The sequence below is a fragment of the Periplaneta americana genome, chromosome 7 (assembly GCF_040183065.1).
Source record: "Periplaneta americana isolate PAMFEO1 chromosome 7, P.americana_PAMFEO1_priV1, whole genome shotgun sequence".
NCBI lineage: Eukaryota > Metazoa > Arthropoda > Insecta > Blattodea > Blattidae > Periplaneta > Periplaneta americana.
Window position 1 is genome coordinate 26,671,602 of NC_091123.1, and position 22,689 is coordinate 26,694,290.

At 34.9% G+C, this 22,689-nt stretch overlaps 1 protein-coding gene across 7 annotated transcripts in view; it reads left to right on the top strand.

The window, feature by feature from the left end:
• Window positions 1-22,689, top strand: part of LOC138703000 (protein phosphatase 1 regulatory subunit 12A-like) — a 227,099-nt gene that overhangs the window by 107,552 nt on the left and 96,858 nt on the right. For 5 of the 7 annotated variants that reach the window (XM_069830483.1, XM_069830481.1, XM_069830487.1 and 2 more), the window contains 3 exons: window positions 1,350-1,475; window positions 8,163-8,360; window positions 10,001-10,099. In XM_069830483.1, the coding sequence (XP_069686584.1) occupies window positions 1,350-1,475; window positions 8,163-8,360; window positions 10,001-10,099 (423 nt within the window). The remainder of the gene's footprint in view (window positions 1-1,349; window positions 1,476-8,162; window positions 8,361-10,000; window positions 10,100-22,689) is intronic. The other 2 variants (XM_069830485.1, XM_069830486.1) reach the window with 2 other exon arrangements.

Genomic DNA, 22,689 nt, shown 5'->3' on the forward strand with positions numbered 1-22,689 from the left:
GCACTTATTTTCTGACACTGTAGATTAGCTTTCCAATATTGTCACCTCAGTCACAGCAGCACGAATGTAAACAACAGCATTAAATTCTTTTGTCTTAGAAGCAAACACTGGGTATTCAAATAAAAGTCTCACTTGATTTTACATTCCTCAAATTCTTAGCTGTTGTGTGTAGTCACGGAGATTAAAAGCTATAAGTAGTAGTTTTTATGCGAGGTATTTATTGTTCTTTTGTCTAGTCTCACTTCCATTATGCTGTTGAGAGAAGTGAAATTCCTCATATAATTCAGAGTAAATATAAATAAATTATCAGAAGTCACATGCCATAATACTATGTGAATTTTCTGCACCAGGTATATAACTATGCAGATGTGTAAAAACACATTAAAATGAAATAATAAAACAATAATGACGTACATTACTTCAAATATGGCAAAAGAAGACAAAATAAGGACACTAAAATGTACCCTTACTAATGAAATGAAGAATAACTTACAAATGTTTACAAGAACTCCTCTAAAGACCTTGATTAGTGTTTCCTTGCTTGGCAATGGATATTTATATATATTATTTTAATGTACCGAAGTACATATATTTCCATGCAGATATTCTGCGTCATCATACGATGAAAGAGTAATGGAACGGAGAAAAATTCTCTCCGGTGGCAGGATTTGAACCCGGATTTTCAGCTCTACGTGCTGATGCTTTATCCACTAAGCCACACTGGATACCACCCCGGCGTCAGACAGAATCATCTCAGATTAAGTTCCAACTCTTGGGTTCCCTCTAGTGGACGTAGTGCAGAGGGCGGCCACTAGAGGGAACCCAAGAGTTGGAGCTTAATCTGAGACGATTCTGTCCGACGCTGGGGTGGTATCCGGTGTGGCTTAGTGGATAAAGCATCAGCATGTAGAGCAGAAAACCGGGTTCAAATCCCTGCACCGGAGAGAATTTTTCTCCGTTCCTTTACTCTTTCATTGAATGGATATTTAGCATGGCATTCCTTCAGAATGGAAATAAAACCAAAGCTACTGTGCCCCTGATTTTCTGAACATAAAAGAACAATTATTATGAATCAGACAAAATGATCATTCAGCTGCTTACTACCCTACCAAGTTTTTTTATTATGGGCAAGTGTATTTACAGAACGTCTTATGAGATCACTAAGCTGTATAAGTAACAAAACAAGAGATCACTATAACAATTTATTTAGATTTGTTTATTGATAATTTCAAACCGCCTCAGATTTGCACCATCCATTCTTGAAATGTAGACCTCAAGTTTGTGCATGCAAGTTTTCTGCATCCTCGTTTTTTTCCCCCCTGGTTTTGTTTTTGTTTTCGTGCATGCAGGTTCTATCGCAGATACATGGAGTTGCAAGCAAGAATAAAAGCTGGCTCTTGCCCTACCTTACACTCGTCCCCCGTATCAGCCCTTCCAACCCGCTCCGCATCTCTCCGAGAGAAACACTTGCCAAGGTAGGCCTCCACCACGCACAGAACCCCCTTCTCTGTAGTGTGCTTCTTGCTCCATGTTGCCTGCTGTGTTGATACAACACAATGTACTTGATAGCAACAGTCAGTTCTTAGTGGAGGGATTAAACATTAGATGTTAGTAGAAACTGGTTTGTTTCATGTCTCAAATCTTCTTGGTAGATAATCACTTCTGTATTCGTGTTTTATAAACTAGCAAGAAGAGGATTTGCTTTTATGATCATTGATTTGATTATACTGTTTTCGATGGAAGATAATGATATAAAACAAATTGTAGCAGGACCGAATTGTGCCACGGTCAAAGCATGCTGAGTTATTGGCAGTGAAAAGTGCGGTCTGCTGACCTTTCTTTAATGTCCTCTGCTTTCTGTGTGATAGACACAGTGGCTGAGTGAGTAGTTGTGGGACTTACAATGTGAAAGGTTCTGAGCTAACAAGCAAACATGCTCATGGGGGGCAGATAAAAAAGTTTTTTTTCCACCATGTTAATAATGACAAAACAAGTGCTTGCACAGATTTTGGCTACTTGAGCGCAATTACGAGGGCTGTAAAAATAAGTTTCCCTGAGGCCGTTTGAAGAATTTTTGAAGAAACACAATTTTATTGGAAAAATTTATTGGAATGGATACAGCAATTGTTGAACTATTTTGCAACATATTCTGAGACATTTGTCATACCATGGGATAGACAAAGAGGTGCAGATAGCTGTCACACAATGGTTCCAATCCTAGGTGACAGACTTGTACGTTACAGGGATATAAAAGTTGATCCCATGGTGTGACAAATGCCTCAATTCCATTGGGGAATACGTTGAAAATAGCTCAACAATTGCTATATCTGTTCCAATAAATCTTTCCATGAAATTGTTTTCTTTCTGTAAATGGCCCCAGGGAAACTTATTTTTTACAGCCCTCGTAATTGTGCTCAAGTGGCCAAAATTTGTATAATCACTTGTTTTGACATTATTAACATGGTGGAAGAAAAAAAAATTAACTTTTTTTATCTACTCCCATGAGAATGTTTGCTTGTAAGCTTCAATCATCCTAGGTAATGCAACTACAGCTTTTGATAATCAAAATCTCGAGTAGTATTTATTAGGACTATTTTGCAAATAGAATAACAAATAATTAACAATTAATAATGCAGGAAGCTGCTATAGCTATGGCAATGTTGAAATGCCTTCACCATTTGTTTTCCTTTTAAGACCAACATGTCTTTCTGCTTATAATTTTGAGTATACACAAAGATGATGGCACATCCACTTTTGTTTTTATATTAATGCTAGTTCGGAAATATCTTTAATAGCACAGGTGCTTCTCAGTACAGGGAAACTGTGACTGTTGAGTGGTTCAGGATTCTAGTGTCAAGTTCCTTTCCTCCATTAGTTATAAATACTCTTTTGCTTATAAACATCACAGGGTAAAAATAATTTTGATGTAGTATTAATCTCACTAGAGCACTGTATTAAGGGAAGAAGCATTCTCATTTTTGTGTTGTTTTTAAAGATATGAGAAACACCTCAACAAATAAATAGGTGTGATAATTTTAACTGTAGAATAACATAACAAGAAAATAGGAAGAAGTTTAAGTGGGGCTCAATTTGGAAACCTCTCCAGTACCAGGCTGACATCTACTCACTGAGCTACCACGAATACTTGACAGAAGGCGATGGGTATTGGGACTGTAATTTTAGGTGCCAATAACTTTGTAACCTTAGAACTTTGCTTAATTTGACTCTGTTATACTTAATTTACATGAGTAATTTCTATCGAAAACAGCATCGTCTAAATAGGTGTTCATTGTAAGGTCAGTATTATATAGAAATTCGTTACCATTACAGTAAAACACTTAATACTTAAAAAAAAGTAAATCACGCATTGGATATAAATAAGAAATTATAGTCAGGTGCAAAGTTACCTTATTTGAGACATGAAACTCTCCACTTTTTATATTTAACTTTGTGTTCGAAATGTTGCTTATATAAGCAAGCTTAAAATGATTATATAACATAGATGTAAGAAATGCTTAGATATAACACTTAATCACTCGCATTCTCAAGTACTAAAAGTCATACATGGTGTTTGTTATTTAATTAAGTTCCAGCTCTCTGTTCTGGAATTGCTTACTGTTTTGGAACCAGATTTACAGAGACACCAATTGATAACATTCAGCTATTTCTGTATTCTCTAAAAAAGAACTTTTTTTAGTTAAGTTACATTGTAATGACACTTAAATGAATGCATTTTCTGAATTACTTGTATAATACTATGTAATATTTTTTTTACTTCATTTCATTACTCTTCATTGTACTTTCATCTCATATTTCTCCGAAATCAAATTATACTTTATTTTTAAATTTATCATTGTTCTGTGTTCTCTCCACAAATCATATTGTATTTTATTTTTAAGTTAACCTCTGCTTTGTATTCTGGATCCTAGTAGTCAGCCGTAGATATCGGCCAGATGTCCCAAATTGTAGAATTACCAGTTGAACCAGAAATTAAATTCTCTTCCACACAATCTTTTATATTACTATAATTATTACTGTTTTTTTTTTTGTTTTGTTTTGTTTTTCATTAAAATATTTATTAGTCATTTCAAATTTTGTTAACGTTTTTCTTATCACTTGAAGGAAAAATGGTAGCCAACTCAACTTGTCTTGTGATTGCTCCATTTGCCATTGAATTTGAAATTCACAAATTTTAAGGGCAATAGAAATTCTTAACATTGCTGCACCCTCATGGTCTAGTGGTCAGAGCTTCTGGCTATAGTTCATGAGGTCCCAGGTTCGATTCCCGGTTAGAGCACAGGAATTTTTTCCTTAAAGGGGATTATTCCTGTGTTCGTCCATGGTCTGGAATTTAGGTTAAGTTTAGATTTAAGACTTCTCCTGGCACCACATTATCATAATCATCCTATCACATCATCAGGGTAATGTAACTCCGCCTTCCAGGCGCCCCAACCTCAGAAGTGGGTTACAACTAAGCCACGACCAGGAGAGAAGACCAGAAATGTCGAAAAGACAACCTGGTGGCATTGGATTAAAACATTGCTGCATTGGAAGGGAAATAAAGCTCGGATACCCATGTTGTAGGTTTGCAGTACCCTGTCCACCAGTAAAGTGGGTTCAGGCACAATTACAGTGAAACCTGTCGTAACTGGCCACCATATAGTCTTGTGAAGAATTATTGTTGTGAACGCAAGTGGCCACTAAATTCAAGCAAAGAAATTTTGCATTATGAAAAGTGGTTTTATTTTTTGGCATACAGAATATAACATTTTGAACATGGCGCACCATTAGCCGAACAGCTAGAACATGGCTTTCCATGCTGGTAACCCAGGTTCGAATCCTGGCAGGTTCAACTGGAATTTGTGGAGACGGTATTTGGTGGTAGGTTTTCGCAGTGTATTCCCATTTCTCCTACTGGCATTTCACCATTGCTCCGGATCCATACCTGTGGAGTAACGGTCAGTGCGTCTGGCCGCGAAACCAGGTGGCCCGGGTTGGATTCCCGGTCGGGGCAAGGTACCTGGTTGAGGTTTTTTCCGGGGTTTTCCCTCAACCCAATATGAGCAAATGCTGGGTAACTTTCGGTGCCGGACCCCGGACTCATTTCACGGCATTATCACCTTCATCTCATTCAGACGCTAAATAACCAAAGATGTTGATAAAGCGTCGTAAAAGAACCTACTAAAAAAAAAACCATTGCTCCATAAATCATTCATCATCATTCAGTGTTACATAGTTTGCCTTCTATGGTGCACCATGGGCAAAGACAAGTGCCTGCCATTAGTATAAAAAACCTGGTCTCTGACCTCAGATGTGGCTACTGAAATGAAAGAATATTTAAAAAGACTTTGTTATATGCTAATTCAGTTTCAGGGAAAAAGTGATCATTTATTAAGATGGCTGCTGACTGGTGGTGACCATTTCGGCAGGTTTTTCTGTACTTACAGCCGTTTTCTTGCCCAGGTTTCCAACTTCATGTGGACAGATGTTGCATGGCTGAAAGACAGCCGTGGTCGTCTGCTCTGATCAGGAAAATTATGAATAAAATTATGCCCATGCAGGTGACACTCTGTTGTCTTGTTTTGTAGACAACTTATTTGTGAAGCTTTAGCAATGACAGAGTTATTAATTACTGGTTTACAGTAGATATAGCATGTAACTGAGATAAGCCACTTGGTGACAGGAAAATTATTTATTGAAGAACTAAATAAAAAATTGATTTCGGAATATGCAGGCTATTGCTTTTGCATGTTAAATATTAGTTACAGTACCTTGTTGACTAGTTTCAGCCTGTTGTGGGCTATCTTCAGAACTGGTTGGTCCTGGTCTTCGCGACTTTTGTTTGTATTTCCTGTGGAGGTGTGTTTGTGTAGTGTACTGTGGAGTCAAAAAGTGTATTCTGAAATTGAGTTGTGTGTTGAGAATTTCATGTGGATAAACACAGACATGGAAATTCTACATATTCAACCGAAAAACCAGAAACTAAACACACTAGAACAATACGAAATATGTTGTTGTTTTCTAATTCCAGGCATTCGACAATAAAGTCATTTGACCTCTTGCACTCCAATATTTTTCAAAGATATTATCATGACTAGCCACTGAAGCACAGAGTTTGAGGTGTTCCGAATCCATTTCTTGGTTTGAGTTGCACAATGGGCAGTTAGGGGACTGATATATTCCAATCCTATGCAGGTGTTTGGCCAAACAATCATAGCCTGTTGCCAATCTAAATGCAGCTACAGACGATTTTCGTGGTAAATCGGGAATTAACTGTGGATTTTGATGCAGAGAGTTCCATTTTTTCCCTTGGGATTGAGTTATCAAATTTTGTTTGTTGAAGTCTAAGTATGTAGATTTAATAAATCTCTTCACAGAGTAATACGTAGATTTAGTAACAGGTCTGTAAGTAGCAGTGCTACCCTTCTTTGCTAAAGCATCCGCATTCTCGTTTCCCAGGATTCCACAATGGGATGGTATCCATTGGAACACAACTCTTTAATTGAGTGATAATAATTGAGAGAGCATTTTAGTTATTTCTGCTGTTTGAGATGAAGGTGTGTGTTTAGAGACGATTGATAGAATAGCTGCTTTGGAGTCCGACAATATAACTGCATTCCTAAATTTATTGATGTGGCATAGAAGATTCCTGAGACATTCGCTTATTGCAATGATTTCACCATCAAAACTTGTTGTTCCATATCCAAGAGATCTATAAAGTGAGAAGAGACAGCACGTAACACCTGCACCGGCACCTTGTTCTCTGGAGATCAAGGATCCGTCGGTGTATAAATGAAGCCAGTTTTGTGGAGGGTACCTAATATTAATTGTCTCTAAAGACAATTGTTTCAGCATTTCAGTGTTTACTTCTGATTTCAGTATTTCTTCTGTTAAATTTAGATTATATTCTATACAATACGAAATATATAGACACACAAACATACATCCACATGAAATTCTCAACACACAACTCAATTTCAGAACACACACACTTTTTGACTCCACATTACACTACACAAACACATCCCCACAGGAAACGCAAACAAAAGGCGTGAAGACCAGGACCAATCAGGTCTGAGGATAGCCCACAACAGGCTGAAACTAATCAGTAAGGTACTGTACCTAATATTTAACACGCAAAAACAGTAAACTGCATATTCCGAAGTGATACAGTGTTGAAAGTTGTGTAATCAAGATGTATAAAAAAATGATGTTGTGGAAGAAACATAAGATTAGAACATCAAAAGATTCCACCATGTACCTACATAATTTTTTTTTATCCATGGCACTACAGCCCAAGAAGGGCCAAAACATAATATGCTTCTGTTTAATTGTAAAGTTTATAATATGGATATAGAAATAGCAGTGATGATGGAATTGAGACATCTGGCAACCACCAAACAAAGCAGCTATACCTTGTTAGTGTACAAGACTGCTGATTATATAGCGCTGGCATTAGTAGATAAGCAAATTAAATGGGAAGAGGGGGAAGTATTTATTTAGAAAAGACTGACATAATAGACCCATGACTTTCAGAATACTGATTTTATTCGCTAGGTTTTTAATCACTTGTATGAACTGCTTTCATAAGTTGTATTCAAACAATGAAGACAGTTGTCTTTGTGCATAGGAATTTTATCACAGTACAAAGTCTATCAGAAAGAAATTTTAAGTCTGGTTTTAATTACATTAGGCAATACAGCAACACAATGAATTCACGACAAAATATGTTTGCATGATAACACATGCATGAAATGTTCCAGGTACTTTGCTGACATTAGGGCTTATCTTGCTTATGTACTTCCAGTGTGCAAGACACTGGGATGAGTCAAAATAGTAAACACAGAACTTAGTTCGTTGAAAGGAAAATTTATTTTCCTTTGTGTGGTTTTATTAACATTGAATTGGATAGACATTGTGCAGTTGCAGTAGAACTTCCGTGTGGAGAACTTCGTTATAAAGAGCATTTTAAATTCTGCTGTGTGAATAATGTTCTTGCAGATACTTGTTTAGTTTTGTTAAAACTTAAAATCAGTATTTTCGTATAGATGGCTAAGTAGATCAGATATGTAAGTCATCTTTGAATAGTCTTGAGACAAGCAGAATAAACACGAATGTGAATTGATTTCATGTTTCTTAAAACTGAGTATTGTGGTGTACAGGCGGGGAGCCAGGGAAGAGGCAAAGGTTGCTTCTCAGCAGCCACAAGATGTACCATCTACAACGGCTTCAACTACCACTACAACTGTTACAACGACGACTGCTGCCACTGTTACAACCACAGTGACAAGTTCGCCAGTCAAGACAACTTCCACTTCGCCTACTGCCACCAGTCCATTGCCATCAAGTCAAATCAGAAGGTGAGTTCATGATCCTTTTCTGATTTAGTGTCGTACAATGAGTTTCATTAAGAACTTCCAGGAAAGCTACATCGAATTTCAAGGGTCGTTCCATTAACTTATTCCACAGTAATGGTTAGTTTTCTGTGAGTAAATTTTATACATTACAATTAATTATACAGTCACATTCTTTATTTTAAGATCCTGAGTACTTTCAATAACATTTTATATACATCTTGTTTCTTTTTCTCACTCAGTCTCTCTCCAGCTGAATTGGCTAGTCTGTGTGTCTGAGGTGTTGTAAAGAACGTCCTTAGCACTTTCTTGTGTGGTTGGTGGTAATAGTGTCACAATGAATTGGTGGAATTATAGGAGGAGTGGCTACTATGTTTATCATAAGTTTTGGTGTTCAGTGGATTCAGTCCTAATTGAATACAATGGATTTTTAAGTGGAGATGAAATTTCTCATTCTCTCTTCCATCAGAAGAGAAGTAAGTCCAGTTGTCTTGTATAGTAAAATTATGTCTAGAATTCTAAATTAGCCAACTTCTCATCCTACCCAGTCCCCTTGCTTTGTAGTCAGATGTCTGTGTTGAAACTGCAGGACAAACTCTTGAGTCCACAGAGGCAAAGTAGTTAATAAATAGAGAGCGAGAGAGAGAGTGACCGCCATTATAAATGACTTAGACTTAAATTAGGTTTGAAACATTCAAAATTCTTCATTATCCACACATTGTATCAAGACTGGTTCTTTTGTTTTGTTTCTAGCAACAGTAAAACTAAAAATGTACACTTTCTTTTCATCATAGTTTCCAAGAAGTTCCTGAATTTTGTTTCTTGATAGATTCGAATTTCATAGTCACTGTCATATTAATTAAACATTACTTTGTAGAATTATCAGAAAGCTAATTTATTTCTATATATTATTTTAATATACCGAAGTATATGATATTTCCATGCAGATATTCTGCGCCATCATACGATGAAAGAATAATGGAACGGAGAAAAATTCTCTCCGGTGCCGGGATTTGAACCCGGGTTTTCAGCTCTACGTGCTGATGTGTTATCCATTAAGCCACACCAGATACCCACCCTGGCCGGACAGAATCGTCTCATTAGAGGGAACCCAAGAGTTGGAACTTAAACTGAGACAATTCTGTCCGGCACCGGGGTGGGTATCCGGTGTGGCTTAGTGGATAAAGCATCAGCACGTAGAGCTGAAAACCCGGGTTCAAATCCCGGTGCTGGAGAGAATTTTTCTCCGTTCCATTACTCTTTCATCATATAATTTATTTTTATTTCTTTCAATATTTAAGTCTCCTATTGGTTCGTTATGTTAATATTGCTGCAGTGCTAATGTTGCGTCATTTTACCGTATACTTGTAGACTACTATCGTATTTCAGAATTGCAATTTTACAAAGAATTAACCACAAACATTTCGTAATATGAAATTAGATTTCTATTCCCGCGCTCTCCAAACAGAAAGATGGTATTCACAGTTCAGACTGTTCAGAATTCGAGGTCTGAAATACACAGAAGCAGCATTTATAATGAACTCAGGAATGACTGCTTAATATGCTTATTTCCTGGAAGTTGTTAATGCACTTAAAAGTAAGAACAGGTGTGACACTTTCTGAGACACGTACTTGGCTAATTTCAGTCCTGCCATGGGCAGTGCTAGTCCCTCGACACCAAGCACACCCACAACTCCGGGGGGAAGTAAGCTTAGCCCCGGAAACATCTTTAAGAATTTCTTCAAGTGCGTAGACTAGTCATCAATTTGCAGTGTGTCTGATGCTTTGCTTTTGAGTTTTCTCATTTTACACTTGTGCCCGCCCTGTGTGTGTTCATTGTGTGTTTTGAAGTACATACAGAGTTTGGTACTGTTATTAGAGCATGTGCCACTTTGGAGCAGCCTTACAAACAGATGAAGAATTGCCAGAATATTTTGATACTTCCTGTTATCAATAAGTCACATTCTTCTATCTCAAGTTGATTTCAAACGATACTAATCTTTCAAAGTATACTTCCACCTTCTGTGTAAAATAATAACTAGAGATGGGACAGTACCAGAGTTTTTTGATACAAGTTACAACTTACTTTTTTCCTGGTCTATCTGTAAATTACGTCTGTTTCTTATCCCAGAAAAATTCACACTAATTGTTCTGAAAACAATTAGTTACCTATAATTACTTTTTTAAATGTCGTTCTCATTGGTTGAGGAGTTAACCATACTTGTCATTAGATGAGAAGCTCTCAGGTTCATATCCAACAAAGAGTAATACAGTAAAACCTCGATAAGACGCGCCTGCTTATTACGCTATCCCGTGTAATACACTTTTTTTGTCCGGTCCTTTCACATTTCATATATAATACCTTTATAAAATACCCCGTTTGTTGCGCTCAAGTCCCGCATAATACGCTGATTTTGTGGAATATTTTCGATGTAATTTTCAGCAGTGTATTGTAACAGCAATGAAACATTTTGGCCATTGAACTTATTGGTGCCATTAACCTGAAAAGTATTGCATTCGACCCTTTACCTGCGCATTTAAACCTTCTTACTATACAATACCCCACCCTCTTGTTACGCTCTCTTATTCTACCCTTTACCTGCGCAGCTTACAGTTACCATAATCCACCCTCTTGCTAATCCTCTCTTTCTCAAGCAACATTCCTCACTCAACCGTAATTAAATTCTGTAAATTTTTGCTGGTCGGTTTGTTATCTTTTAGTGTATTGAAGTGTCTGTGTGATTACAATGAGTGTTAAACGAAAAGCGCTTTTTGTGTCTGAAAAATTGGAAATCTTACGAAAGTGCGATGAAACCTGTATTCTTAATCAGAAACAACTGTCTGATTCATTAGGAATCCCATCATCGACGTTAATAACGATAATAAAAAATCGCGACTCAATCACTGCAGCTGCGACGTCGGGAGGATGCAAGCGCAAGAGAGTGAAGTGTGGTAAACATGAAGACTTAGATAACACGCACATGGCAAACAACTATAAAGGACTCTTTTCGAAAGAATTAAGTACAGTACATACATACAGTATCGTAAATGTCTTTATGCTCGACCATGTCGAAATGTAGTAATTATATACCTGGTAGCAGTCCTTTAATGCATGTCATTAAAGTACACCTACTCATTAAAGTACAGGTGTTCAGCCAATGACAAGTCAGCTTTGTACCGTTATAAAACCGCAAGTATCGATTATTCTCGGATATGCAATTGAAAGAGAATTAGCAAAAAGTCATGGAGGCTGGAAATCCAATACTGTCGCAGAAGGTTATGTTCTGTTACTATAATAATTAGCGTTAATTGTAAATAATATTCAAATAAATTCAATTTGTCATCTCGTTTTTCAATGTCGAATTCAATAATCAAGGTTATATCAAGTTTAACAGGATTTTATCAAGGTCAATGACATTATTGTTCCTCGGAAAAAATCAATACTTTCGCGTCTGCGCACATCTCACAATTCACGACCTAGAACAAGGTCACTTCCGATCTTGTCAGATACAAATAAAATGTATACATCTGAATAATTTCAAGTTAGAAATATGGTCGAGCATAAAAAGTCGTATGAAACTTGCCTATAATGGTAATTAAGACGCTTGTATGAATATCCATACTTGCGTCTTAATTACTATCATTATAAGCTCGTTGCATAATGTACTATTAATGTACAGTACAGTAATTACATAATGGAGTAATACTGTATTACATTTCATGAATCATGTATTTCAATAAAGAAAAATGCTAATAGATACTGTATATAAGTCAAAATTAGTATACCTGCCTTATACGCGGTCCCAGTGAATACGCGGTTTACACGCGGTCCCTTGAACAGCGTCTTATCGGGGTTTTACTGTACATATGTAAGAGTGATAAATTTCCCTGCTGAAGTTTCCTTGGAAAGTGAAGCAAAGCAGACAATTCTGTGTCATAAATTTAGGACATTGTTCATGGATGAGAGCACTCCAGGCAAAATTCTTTAGCCATCTCTCACACCGCATTTCAACCATCATGATCATCCTAAGTTATAAACGTTATTGGGGAGAAAGAATTCCACCTTTCAGGTCCTTCCAAAAATAACTTTTTAATAATGATAAAAGTCTTTTACTTAGTAGTAAAATAAAGTTAAAAACTCTCTCAAAAATCTATTGGCCACTTCTCACTGACCCCAAATTTCAGATCTGTAACTTCCTTCAGTAATAAAGTCAGGAGAATCCCGTGATATAGATTAAAGAACAGGCCCTGAATGAAAGGGTTCAGGCAAAATATACAGGTCATTGCTCACTCACTTTAAAATTCAGCTCTATGACTTTAGTAGTAAAGTTTGAGGTTGGGGGGGGGGGGGAGGTGAAGTCTTGTATCACTGACATAGAATACACAAAATACCTTCTGAATGAGAGATGTAAGGCAAAATTCAGGGCCATTCCTCACCTTATCTCAGAAATGATTTTCTTCACACTGCCAAACTAGCATAGTACAGGAAGGTCTTCTGTTGATGCCTATCTCAAGGCAGTGGAAATCAGTATCTATCATATTCGATAGTATTATAATAATGTCGTCCCATCCCTAATTACAGCTATAACACAGTTTCTCTTATTTCTGTGAGTGTGTGCGTGTGTAATTTTTGGCATGGGTAAAGGTAAAGTATTAAATTTGCTCTGTAGACTGGGACATCCATCCATAGATGTAATACGATATTACTTCAGAGCATTGTAGATAATAATTGTAGTTGTGCATGTTTTCGAAATCTGAAATTTTTGTATTTTTATTATTGAATGAATGAATGAGTATATTTGTCATTAATATCTTCTTGGTGAGGCGGCACTTCACAATTAGTATATAGTGCCGTCTCCCTGTTTTAAAATGCCTCTCATCATTAATTGTTTTAATTTATAATATTTTTATTGTTATGATTACTGCAGTCTTGCTCAGAGAAGTAGTTGTTGTGAAGCAACTATCTGGGAATGGTAGCATCAGATTTCTCATCTTCTCGTGTATTAAAAGTGTGTTGTACAAATTATTGAAAAGTCCTATAAGGAAGCTGTAATTTATTTCTAACAAAGAAAAAAATGCATTTTACCGCATTAAAAGCAATTTTGTTATATTTTTGATAATAATAATAATTATTATTATTATTATTATTATTATTATTATTATTATTATTATTATTATTATTATTATTATTATTATTGAAAGAAAATATATATTTTACTTCCAGATTAGTTTGAGTAATATCTTTGACTATTTTACTACAGTGAAAGAGTAATGGAACGGAGAAAAATTCTCTCTAGCACCAGGATTTGAACCCAGGTTTTCAGCTCTACGTGCTGATGCTTTATCCACTAAGCCACACCGGATACCCACCCCGGCGTCGGAAGAATCGTCTCAGTTTTAAGTTCCAACTCTTGGGTTCCCTCTAGTGGCTGCCCTCTGCACTACGTCATAGGTGTCTATGAACGTAGGACTAAAGTCCACACATGTGCTGAGGTGCACTCGTTATGAGTGACTAGTTGGCCGGGATCTGACGGAATAAGCGCTGCCTTAAATCACGAAGTGATTTACGCATATCATATATATTTTAATGTACCGAAGTACATATGATATTTCCATGCAGATATTCTGCATCATCATACGATGAAAGAGTAATGGAACGGAGAAAAATTCTCTCCGGAACCGGGTTTTGAGCTCTATGTGCTGATGCTTTATTCACTAAGCCACGCCGGATACCCATCCCGGTGTCAGACAGAATCGTCTCAGTTTAAGTTCCAACTCTTGGGTTCCCAGTTCTGAGTATTTATTTTACAAATATGATATTCGAATTAAAACTTGACATCAGTAATAAAATAAAATAATACATAGTGACTAACAGACCGAAAATACTCAAAGTAAATGCCATCTTAGTGGCATTGAAACAATAAATTGTGGATATACCTTAATAACGTAAGAACTTCATTATAGTCAGAATATTTTTCTCTTCAACTAATGTTTCATTGGCATTTTGTCTCTTCACATAACAGTTGTGAGTAATTTGTTTTAAGCATGTGTGTGTGAGTAGGTATGCCAATCAGCACAGCATGTTAGTTTGGTAGTGTTTATTCAAGGAATGTTTGAATGGTTTTTTAATATTTTGTATTGAAATCTTTGAAATAATGTTGATCTTCTTCATTGTTCTTACCATTGACTTTAACACTCATTTTTAGAGTTCTTACTTAAAGCTAATATGATTCATAATAAGATCTCAATTGCAGGAAATTTTTTTTTAATGATAGCACACGAAGTACATTGCCCCAATTGTGTTTTTGATAGTGGATTGTGCATACTACAAGTGTGGGCAGTTCAGTATGGGGCAATAATACATTTGCAATTTCGATGTCACTTGATGTACGAACTACTTTTACATTTTCTTAACAAAGTAATTCTGTTAGAAATTTTGAAGTCCAACCACGCAACCATTATCTTCATTTGGAATGAAGATATCAAACATTCATTTTTCACTCTGGCTAGATACATTGGTTCACTCATCTATCACTCAGATTTTAGCCACACAGAAAATATGATGGAATTTTTTTTCTGCTGTTTAATCCTGATTTGATTATAGGTTTGGGTGATTTTGACACTCCCCTGATCGCATTTTTGTTATTTGAGATTCCTTTTATAAAGTTGCCAGTAAGATTTTATATATGGATATTAAAAAGATATCCTGACTTCAGGGACATAACACTTATTAAAATAAGAAATAAAGTCTTAATACACACACGAAAAGAAATACCAATCTGTGCACATATTCATTTGTTAAAATTGAATTCACAATTATACTTCCAGGAGTTATTTTATGACAAATGTTTCACGCGATTTTCATTCTTTTCACCAAAACTTCCAATTTTTCATTGTGTAGAAGTATACATTCTTTTGAAAAATCGACAGGTGCATAGCTTTACTATGCTGCATATCTTTACATGGAACTATGTGTGTGAGTGGTGCGAGAAATTAAACAAGGAGAACAAGGGGAATGCAAGGACAACATGGAGAAGACTGGGAGAACGAAGGGAATACAAGGACAGCAAGAAGAGAAAAAGGGGAAGACAGGAGAATAAGGAGAAGATAAAGCGAACAAGGGGAATACAAGAACAAAGGGATGACAGGGAGAACAAGGAGATGACGAGGAGAAGAATAAGGGGAAAACAAATAGAACACGGAGAATACAAGGGGAAGACATAGAGAACAAGAGGGTTCTATTTTTATGTGACGGTCAGTTCCCAAGTTATCACCTCCTCCCCATATCTAGTGAGGAGAAAGGCATATTTCTATGTCAAAAAATTTTATTTTTGGCCAATCTGCTAATGGCATTAAATATTCCAAAATTAAACAGCTGGAAATGTAATTCAGACGATCTTGCATCTCATTAACTGTAGCCCCACCATAAAATCTAATTCAAGTGCTGTTATATACAATTTAATTTTTATGATATGCCAATTCTTCCACATATAGTTCATGAAGAACTTCCCAGAATTTGTTTTAACAGTGTGAAGAATTTCATTTCTCAGATAGACCTATAAGTTATAAGGAAAAATTTATAACCCCAAGAATATGCATTATAGCTGTGGGTAATGATTCTTATCGCTTTTTAAAGAATGAGTGTCATGAAGGTGACACATACATTTTTATTATACTATGCATTTCGTGACAATTCATTTCTTTTATTTTAAATCAAATCAATGTACCTAATGGTATTATTGTTTATGGTTTATTTTCTTAACTGTTGTTTAAAAAAGATACTAGTACCGAAAATATAATAGGCGTAAAAGGATACATATTTAATTTTGCGCATATTTACATGAAACAACTACACGTTTGTTGTAATAATTTCATGTATGTGATGTTCTACAGAAAAAAGAGACACATTGACATATTCTCAAAGAGGATTTTTTGCTAAATTTATAATGCTTTCTGCAGAAATAATTCTATCTGTAACCAATAAAATGTTATCTTCATCTTTACGATGTTGGTGACGTATAAACGTCCGTTGATGTGACATATTAATGAATTTAAATACTATTATAGTCACAATCATGCCATGGTATGAAAGAAAAATTTCATAACCTCGAGCGGGATTCGAACCTGCGACTTCCTGTACTCCGGTCAGGCGCTCTACCATTGAGCTATCGAGATCATCTCACGCCAAAGGCTTGGAATTATCCTTTCATACTGGCGACATGGCATGATTGTGACTATAATAGTATTTAAATTCATTAATATGTCACATCAGTGGATGTATATACGTCACCAACATCGTAAAGATGAAGGTTACATTTGTAAAGTTTCTACCCAACCATAAGCAGTGGTGACTAGATCAGATGCTATGGACAGTACTCTATAACAGAGTTGCCAGTATGAAAGGATAATTCCAAGCCTTTGGCGTGAGACGATCTCGATAGCTCAGTGGTAGAGCACCTGACCGGAGTACAGGAAGTCGTAGGTTCGAATCCCGCTCGAGGTTATGAAATTTTTCTTTCATATCATGGCATGATTGTGACTATAATAGTATTTAAATTCATCAATAAAATGTTGTTGAACTTTGAATATACAGTTATAAAATCACTCATTGCAAATAAACAGAGGTTTAATTTTACTAATAGTAAACTTCCTTTCTTTGCCCAATTTTAATTAAAATGAAATGAAAATAGACTCGCCTTATTCAGAATTGAATGCTGAATTTTATTCAGCTGTAAAGGTTAAATTTGTGTAGAAAAAAAAAGCTGTATAGGTTAATCGAAACACACTACTTCCTGAAAGAAATTGCATAATGGAAAATAGAGAGGAATCTTACAAAACAGTCTTATTTTAATAGCTTAATTTTGTACTTTATTAACAAAAATAATAATAATGAAAGTGATAAATGTAATTTAACCCCATGATAATATTACTATAAATCATGAAGGAAAATTACTATTATGGCTATAGAAAGAGAAACGGATAAATTTCCAGGAGAGTATGAATCAGGAAATTTAAATTGAGAACTTCAGTAGGTTAAGAAAATTAATAGACTGAACTGAATGTTACATAAACTAACCTACATTAATAACGAATTAAATTGAACATGACTTAATTTAAATTATTAATAATAAATTAAGGAAAAGAAATGACCTTGATTATCACTCATAAAAGATTGCTGGCTGCATTATGGAAAATAAGGTCCGTTTTTCAAGTAATGCACTGCTCTCATAAAAACACTTTTTCTATCATCTGTTGGTCGATTTTTTTAAACTACTAAATGCTTTTAGTTCTTCAGAAAGGATGTACTGTAGATAGTGTTTGTTGTCAAGAACAAAAATGTAAAAATTGTACTCCTGTCAACAATTTGGTCATCCTGTAAAATATACTCTGGGAAGCTAAGGTCCCTTTTCCTGTGAAACATCACATATTGCTTTTCTGTTCACAGAAATAAGCATTTAAAACTGATAGAGAGATTCCTACCTTAATATTTTGCATTTGAGGTTCACTCACACATAACAGTAATAACACTGGTCAACAGCCAAAATGTATCGAAGATGAAATTAGTCATTTCTTACTAATTTTGGGGCGCTAAAAACGAAAATGACCTTCATTTTGGTGGATTAGTTCTCATTTCGATTTTGCGTAACGTTTTTGCTCAAATTTCACGATTTTTCTCGACATAATATTTGTTTATATTTTATATATTATTTATATTTATATGTTGTTGTTTTCTAATGCCAGGCATTTGACAATGAAGTCATTTGACCTCTTGCACTCCAATATTTTTCAAAGATATTATCATGACCAGCCACTGAAGCACAGATTTATATGTACGTCGATAAATATATAATGTAATCACACAGTAAGAAATATGTAAATATACAATGTACACATTTATAGACCACTTATCACACAATTACAAAATTTACTAATAGGGCCTATGCCCTATTTAGCAGCCAACGAGAAATATTTCTTACAAAATTAACAAGGCTGAGTTACTAGAGTCATGGCTTAAGCCGTTCAATTAATTATCTTGAAAAATTGTTAAAATTACCGAATTTCGAGTTCGTCAGCATTCTCTGCAAAGATTTTTTTCTATGTATGACTATCTTATATTCTGTAATGATGTTGATGGACTAATGGATGCCATTTTGGTTTTTATTGAATATATTCTCTTGAATATCTTTTGAACTAGGCCAGATAGGAAACATCCAATAACATTTTCGGAATCAGCACATCAATCTTCATAAGACTCAGCTACCTTGACCTCGGAGGTATGAAAAAAAAAAAAAAACACATTTACTTGTTATTTGGTGGCGAATGAGAAAATCATTTATAATATATTATAAAGTTAAAGATATCTTGAAAACAAGAACCAACTAAGCATTTTCGTTCTTACTTTCGAATTTAGGAGGTCATATTACACTGTAATCAATTGGTTTTACTTCCGATACATGCAACTTGTTAAAATTTGTTGACCAGTGTAATTATTGTTGTCACTACTCGCAAGTATAATTCCCTTAACGCTAACACTATGGGAGCAAGAGATCGGTTTTTATTCTACTTGTTCAGTAGTATGTAGTCTTTGATGAATTGCAATCAAAATTAAAAATTGTAGAATAATTAATTTACTGAAATTGTTTTAATTCTTGCGCGTAATTTTCAGATAAATTAGCTTATAAGTTCTGAATATGAACAGAATTCTACCAGTAGTTAGTGAAATCGTACATAGAGAGATACATAGCATGCATGCCCAGAACAATTTTTTTTTGTATTGGAGATGCTGTAAATTTCTATTTCAGCAAAAATATCGAGTCAGGGTTGAATCCTTTAACCTCATATCTTATAGTAATAATTTTATGCTCGACCATGCCGAAATGTAGTAATTATACACCTCGTAGTAGCCCTTTAATGCACCTCATTATAGTACACTTCTTCATTATAGTTCAGTTGTTCAGCCAATGAGAAATCACCATTGAAGCATTATAAAAGTACAAGTATCGATTATTCTCGGATATGCAATTGAAAGACAACTAGTGAAACGTCACGGAGGCTGGAAATCCAATACTGTCGCAGAAGGTTATGTTCTGTTACTGTAATAATTAGCGTTAATTGTAAATAATATTCAAGTAAATTCAATTTGTCATCTCGTTTTTCAATTCTAAATCAATTTCCAGGTTATATCAAGAATAATGTTGATGTTATTCTCTAGATTATATTAAGGTAAATGACATTCGTTTCTCGGAAAAAATCAATACTTTCGCGTCTGCGCACATATCACAATTTAGGTCAGTTCTGCTCCTCACTTACATAACCATAACATGAATACTTATGAATAATTTCAAGTTAGAAATATGGTCGAGCATAAAAAGTCGTATGAAACTTGCCTATAATGGTAATTAAGACGCTCGTATGAAAATTATGAAACTCGCTTGCGCTCGTTTCATAAACAAACATACTCGCGTCTTAATTACTACCATTATAGGCTCGTTGCATAATGTACTATAATTGTACAGGACTTTTCTAACAGACAAATTGGTGGAGGTTAAAGGTTACATGTTCTTAAAGGACTTAACCATTCTTTTAACTCTGTATTGAAATTTCCTGATATAAACAAAACTAAAAACTAGAAATTGTAAATTAATAATTTTAATTTGCCGTAATAAAATATTCCCTGAAATATTTGTATTAATCATAATACTGGGTAGTAGCATGATTTATAAACAAATATTAATAAAATATTATTATGAAACTGTAATTCCTCATTCTGTTCGTGTAGCACATATCACAGTTTCACCTCTGTTTCCTCTGATAAGTTAGTTAAACTGCATGAATACACATCGACACTGCATTGCATGTTGCTTGTTACAATATGATTGCAATTCTAGGCACAACCTGTATGTGGAACGTTCTATCTTGCAACAGAATACTTATGAATATTAATTTAGAAGGTTAATGAAGACAATAGGAAAAGGTGCAAATATTCCACAAAACAGTGATACTGAAGTGTTGTGAACACATCTTCACATTTATTGCAAGAAGGATATATATGAACAGTAATGATCTTTTTTTTTTTTATCTGATTTCACTTCACATTGGGATCAATTCCAGGGAACCCCATTTGTTTCCTTTCACATAAATATTTTTTTAAAAAATTCCACAGTAGTGCTGTTCTGCATGTGTAATATTATACACTCACTATTTATAAATTACTTTTTGTGCTGGTGATACAGTGACTCTTACAGAAAACCAATTTGCAATTAACAAGGTATGAACTCAAATGTTGGACATAAAATTAATACTTTGCATGTTAATTCAACAGTGAACTTGCAGTTCTCATAGAATAATTTGAGCTTAACTTTTGCTGTGTACGATTTAAATAGAAAACAAAGTATTTTTACAAAAATATTTGAAACTGTAAGAAGATAATGGTACTTTTATATAGAAATCGATCTTCTTCTTCAGTCTCGCAGGTTTTATGTATTGAAAAAAAAATCAGTACTACGTAAAATATCAACAAAACTTGTATAGCTTCCTCTGGACTTTAAAGTGCGTTGCATGATAAGTCTGAATTTTCAACTGGCTTAAATGTCTCACAAAAATTGCATTTCCACCAAACAGTAGCATAGAATATGGCCAAGGTTAAGAACAAAATCATCAGCAAACACCAGGATCATTATTGCTGGAAAGACAAAATTTATTGAACAGAATAGTCCAGTATGAATGTAGAAGGATTGTAATAGTGTATTATGATACAAGGTTGGGAAGTACTTTTTACAAAATCAAAGAAAATATTTTGTGCGAGATCGTGCGTATTTGCTTGCTTTCCGCACAGAACCAATACGCGGTAAGTGTGAAATACCACATTCAGTATTCCCAACGTAACACACATAACAATTTCCCTCTTCTTACCGCTTAAGCGCGACATTCATTTTACTGCTTTAGGCTTTTAACATGTTATTTTTAGAGACATTTAACATAGTAATAATTATAAATTGGAAACTTACCACTGCAATTTCACCTAAATTGCAATGCTAATTATTGTTTTTAAATATTTCCAAAAATTAAGTAAAGTCTACTACTCCACGAAACTTATTGCATTCCTGATAGAAGTAACATTAAGGAAGCCGTGAAAAAATCAACAAGATTCCAGATGCCGATGTTATTACTGCAATATGTTATATAAATAATATTGTTAAAATATTAAAATGAAAAATAAATCATTACATAACCTTACCATTTATTTTAAGTTCGCATTTATAGACTGGGGGAAAAAAAAGACAGACGTAAATCATGGCATGCTGGAGTATAGTAAACACAGAAAACATTTTACAGCAACAATGTTAAAGAAAGATATTTTGGTGTTCCGAAGTTGGCGTCATTAAACAGAAACCAACATGGAGATTTCATTGCAACTAATTAGAAATTCGTCTTTCAGGTATGTAATAAACAATCTTCGCACAACTACGTTTCGCTTTTTCAATCTTTTCCTCGACCATGAAAACGTCAACATACCGCTCTTGTAACGTATATTACTATTGTAATACACTTCACAAACGTGTATTGTACAACATTTTTTGCACGATCATATTTTAAAAGTTGCAAATACAATATATTTTGCATTGAAAATTTAGAGCAATATTATTCCAAAGCCTTTGCAAAACTATACTGTAATGAGTCTATTTCAGTATAGTTTTATGTTACAAAGAATGGTTTCCCTAGCAACAAGTTTCTGTGTGGGAATTCTAACTTTCAAGGCCTAACAACAATAGCTGCTATCAGCAGAAAAATGTGTGGGAACAGTGAGAATATGTTCAAATGAGGTGTTAAGTTACTTAGATTACAGCGATATTTTATATAGTGCTCCCCCTCCCCTGCACCTGCAGTTAGTGCAATATTCATCTGACTTCCAGCAGCTTGAAACATGTTCTCGCTCATTTGGCACCATCATATTGATCACTGCTGCTAGATTCTGAAAGACACACACATGAAAGGCATGACCAGATTGCCATCATTTTACTATGCCTAAATACAAAGTATGTGTAGAAGTTATTCCCATGTTTTGCTACTAATGTCATTCTCAGGGCAATGTCATTCGAGAGTGAAAAGTTCACTATTCTGTCTTGTTTGTTATGCTTGATACCTCAACAACTGACTTGACAGATAGCAAACTTTTTGTGTCTCGAGACAAAATACCCTAAGGATGAAACTTGAAAGTATTGTGACGATTCCAGATAGAGAAAGTGATCTGTGTGGGTTAAGCGGTAAAGCTTCTACTCCCAGCAAAAAAAAAAACATTTACGAGATGTTCTATATGTTGTGTGAACCAAGAAAA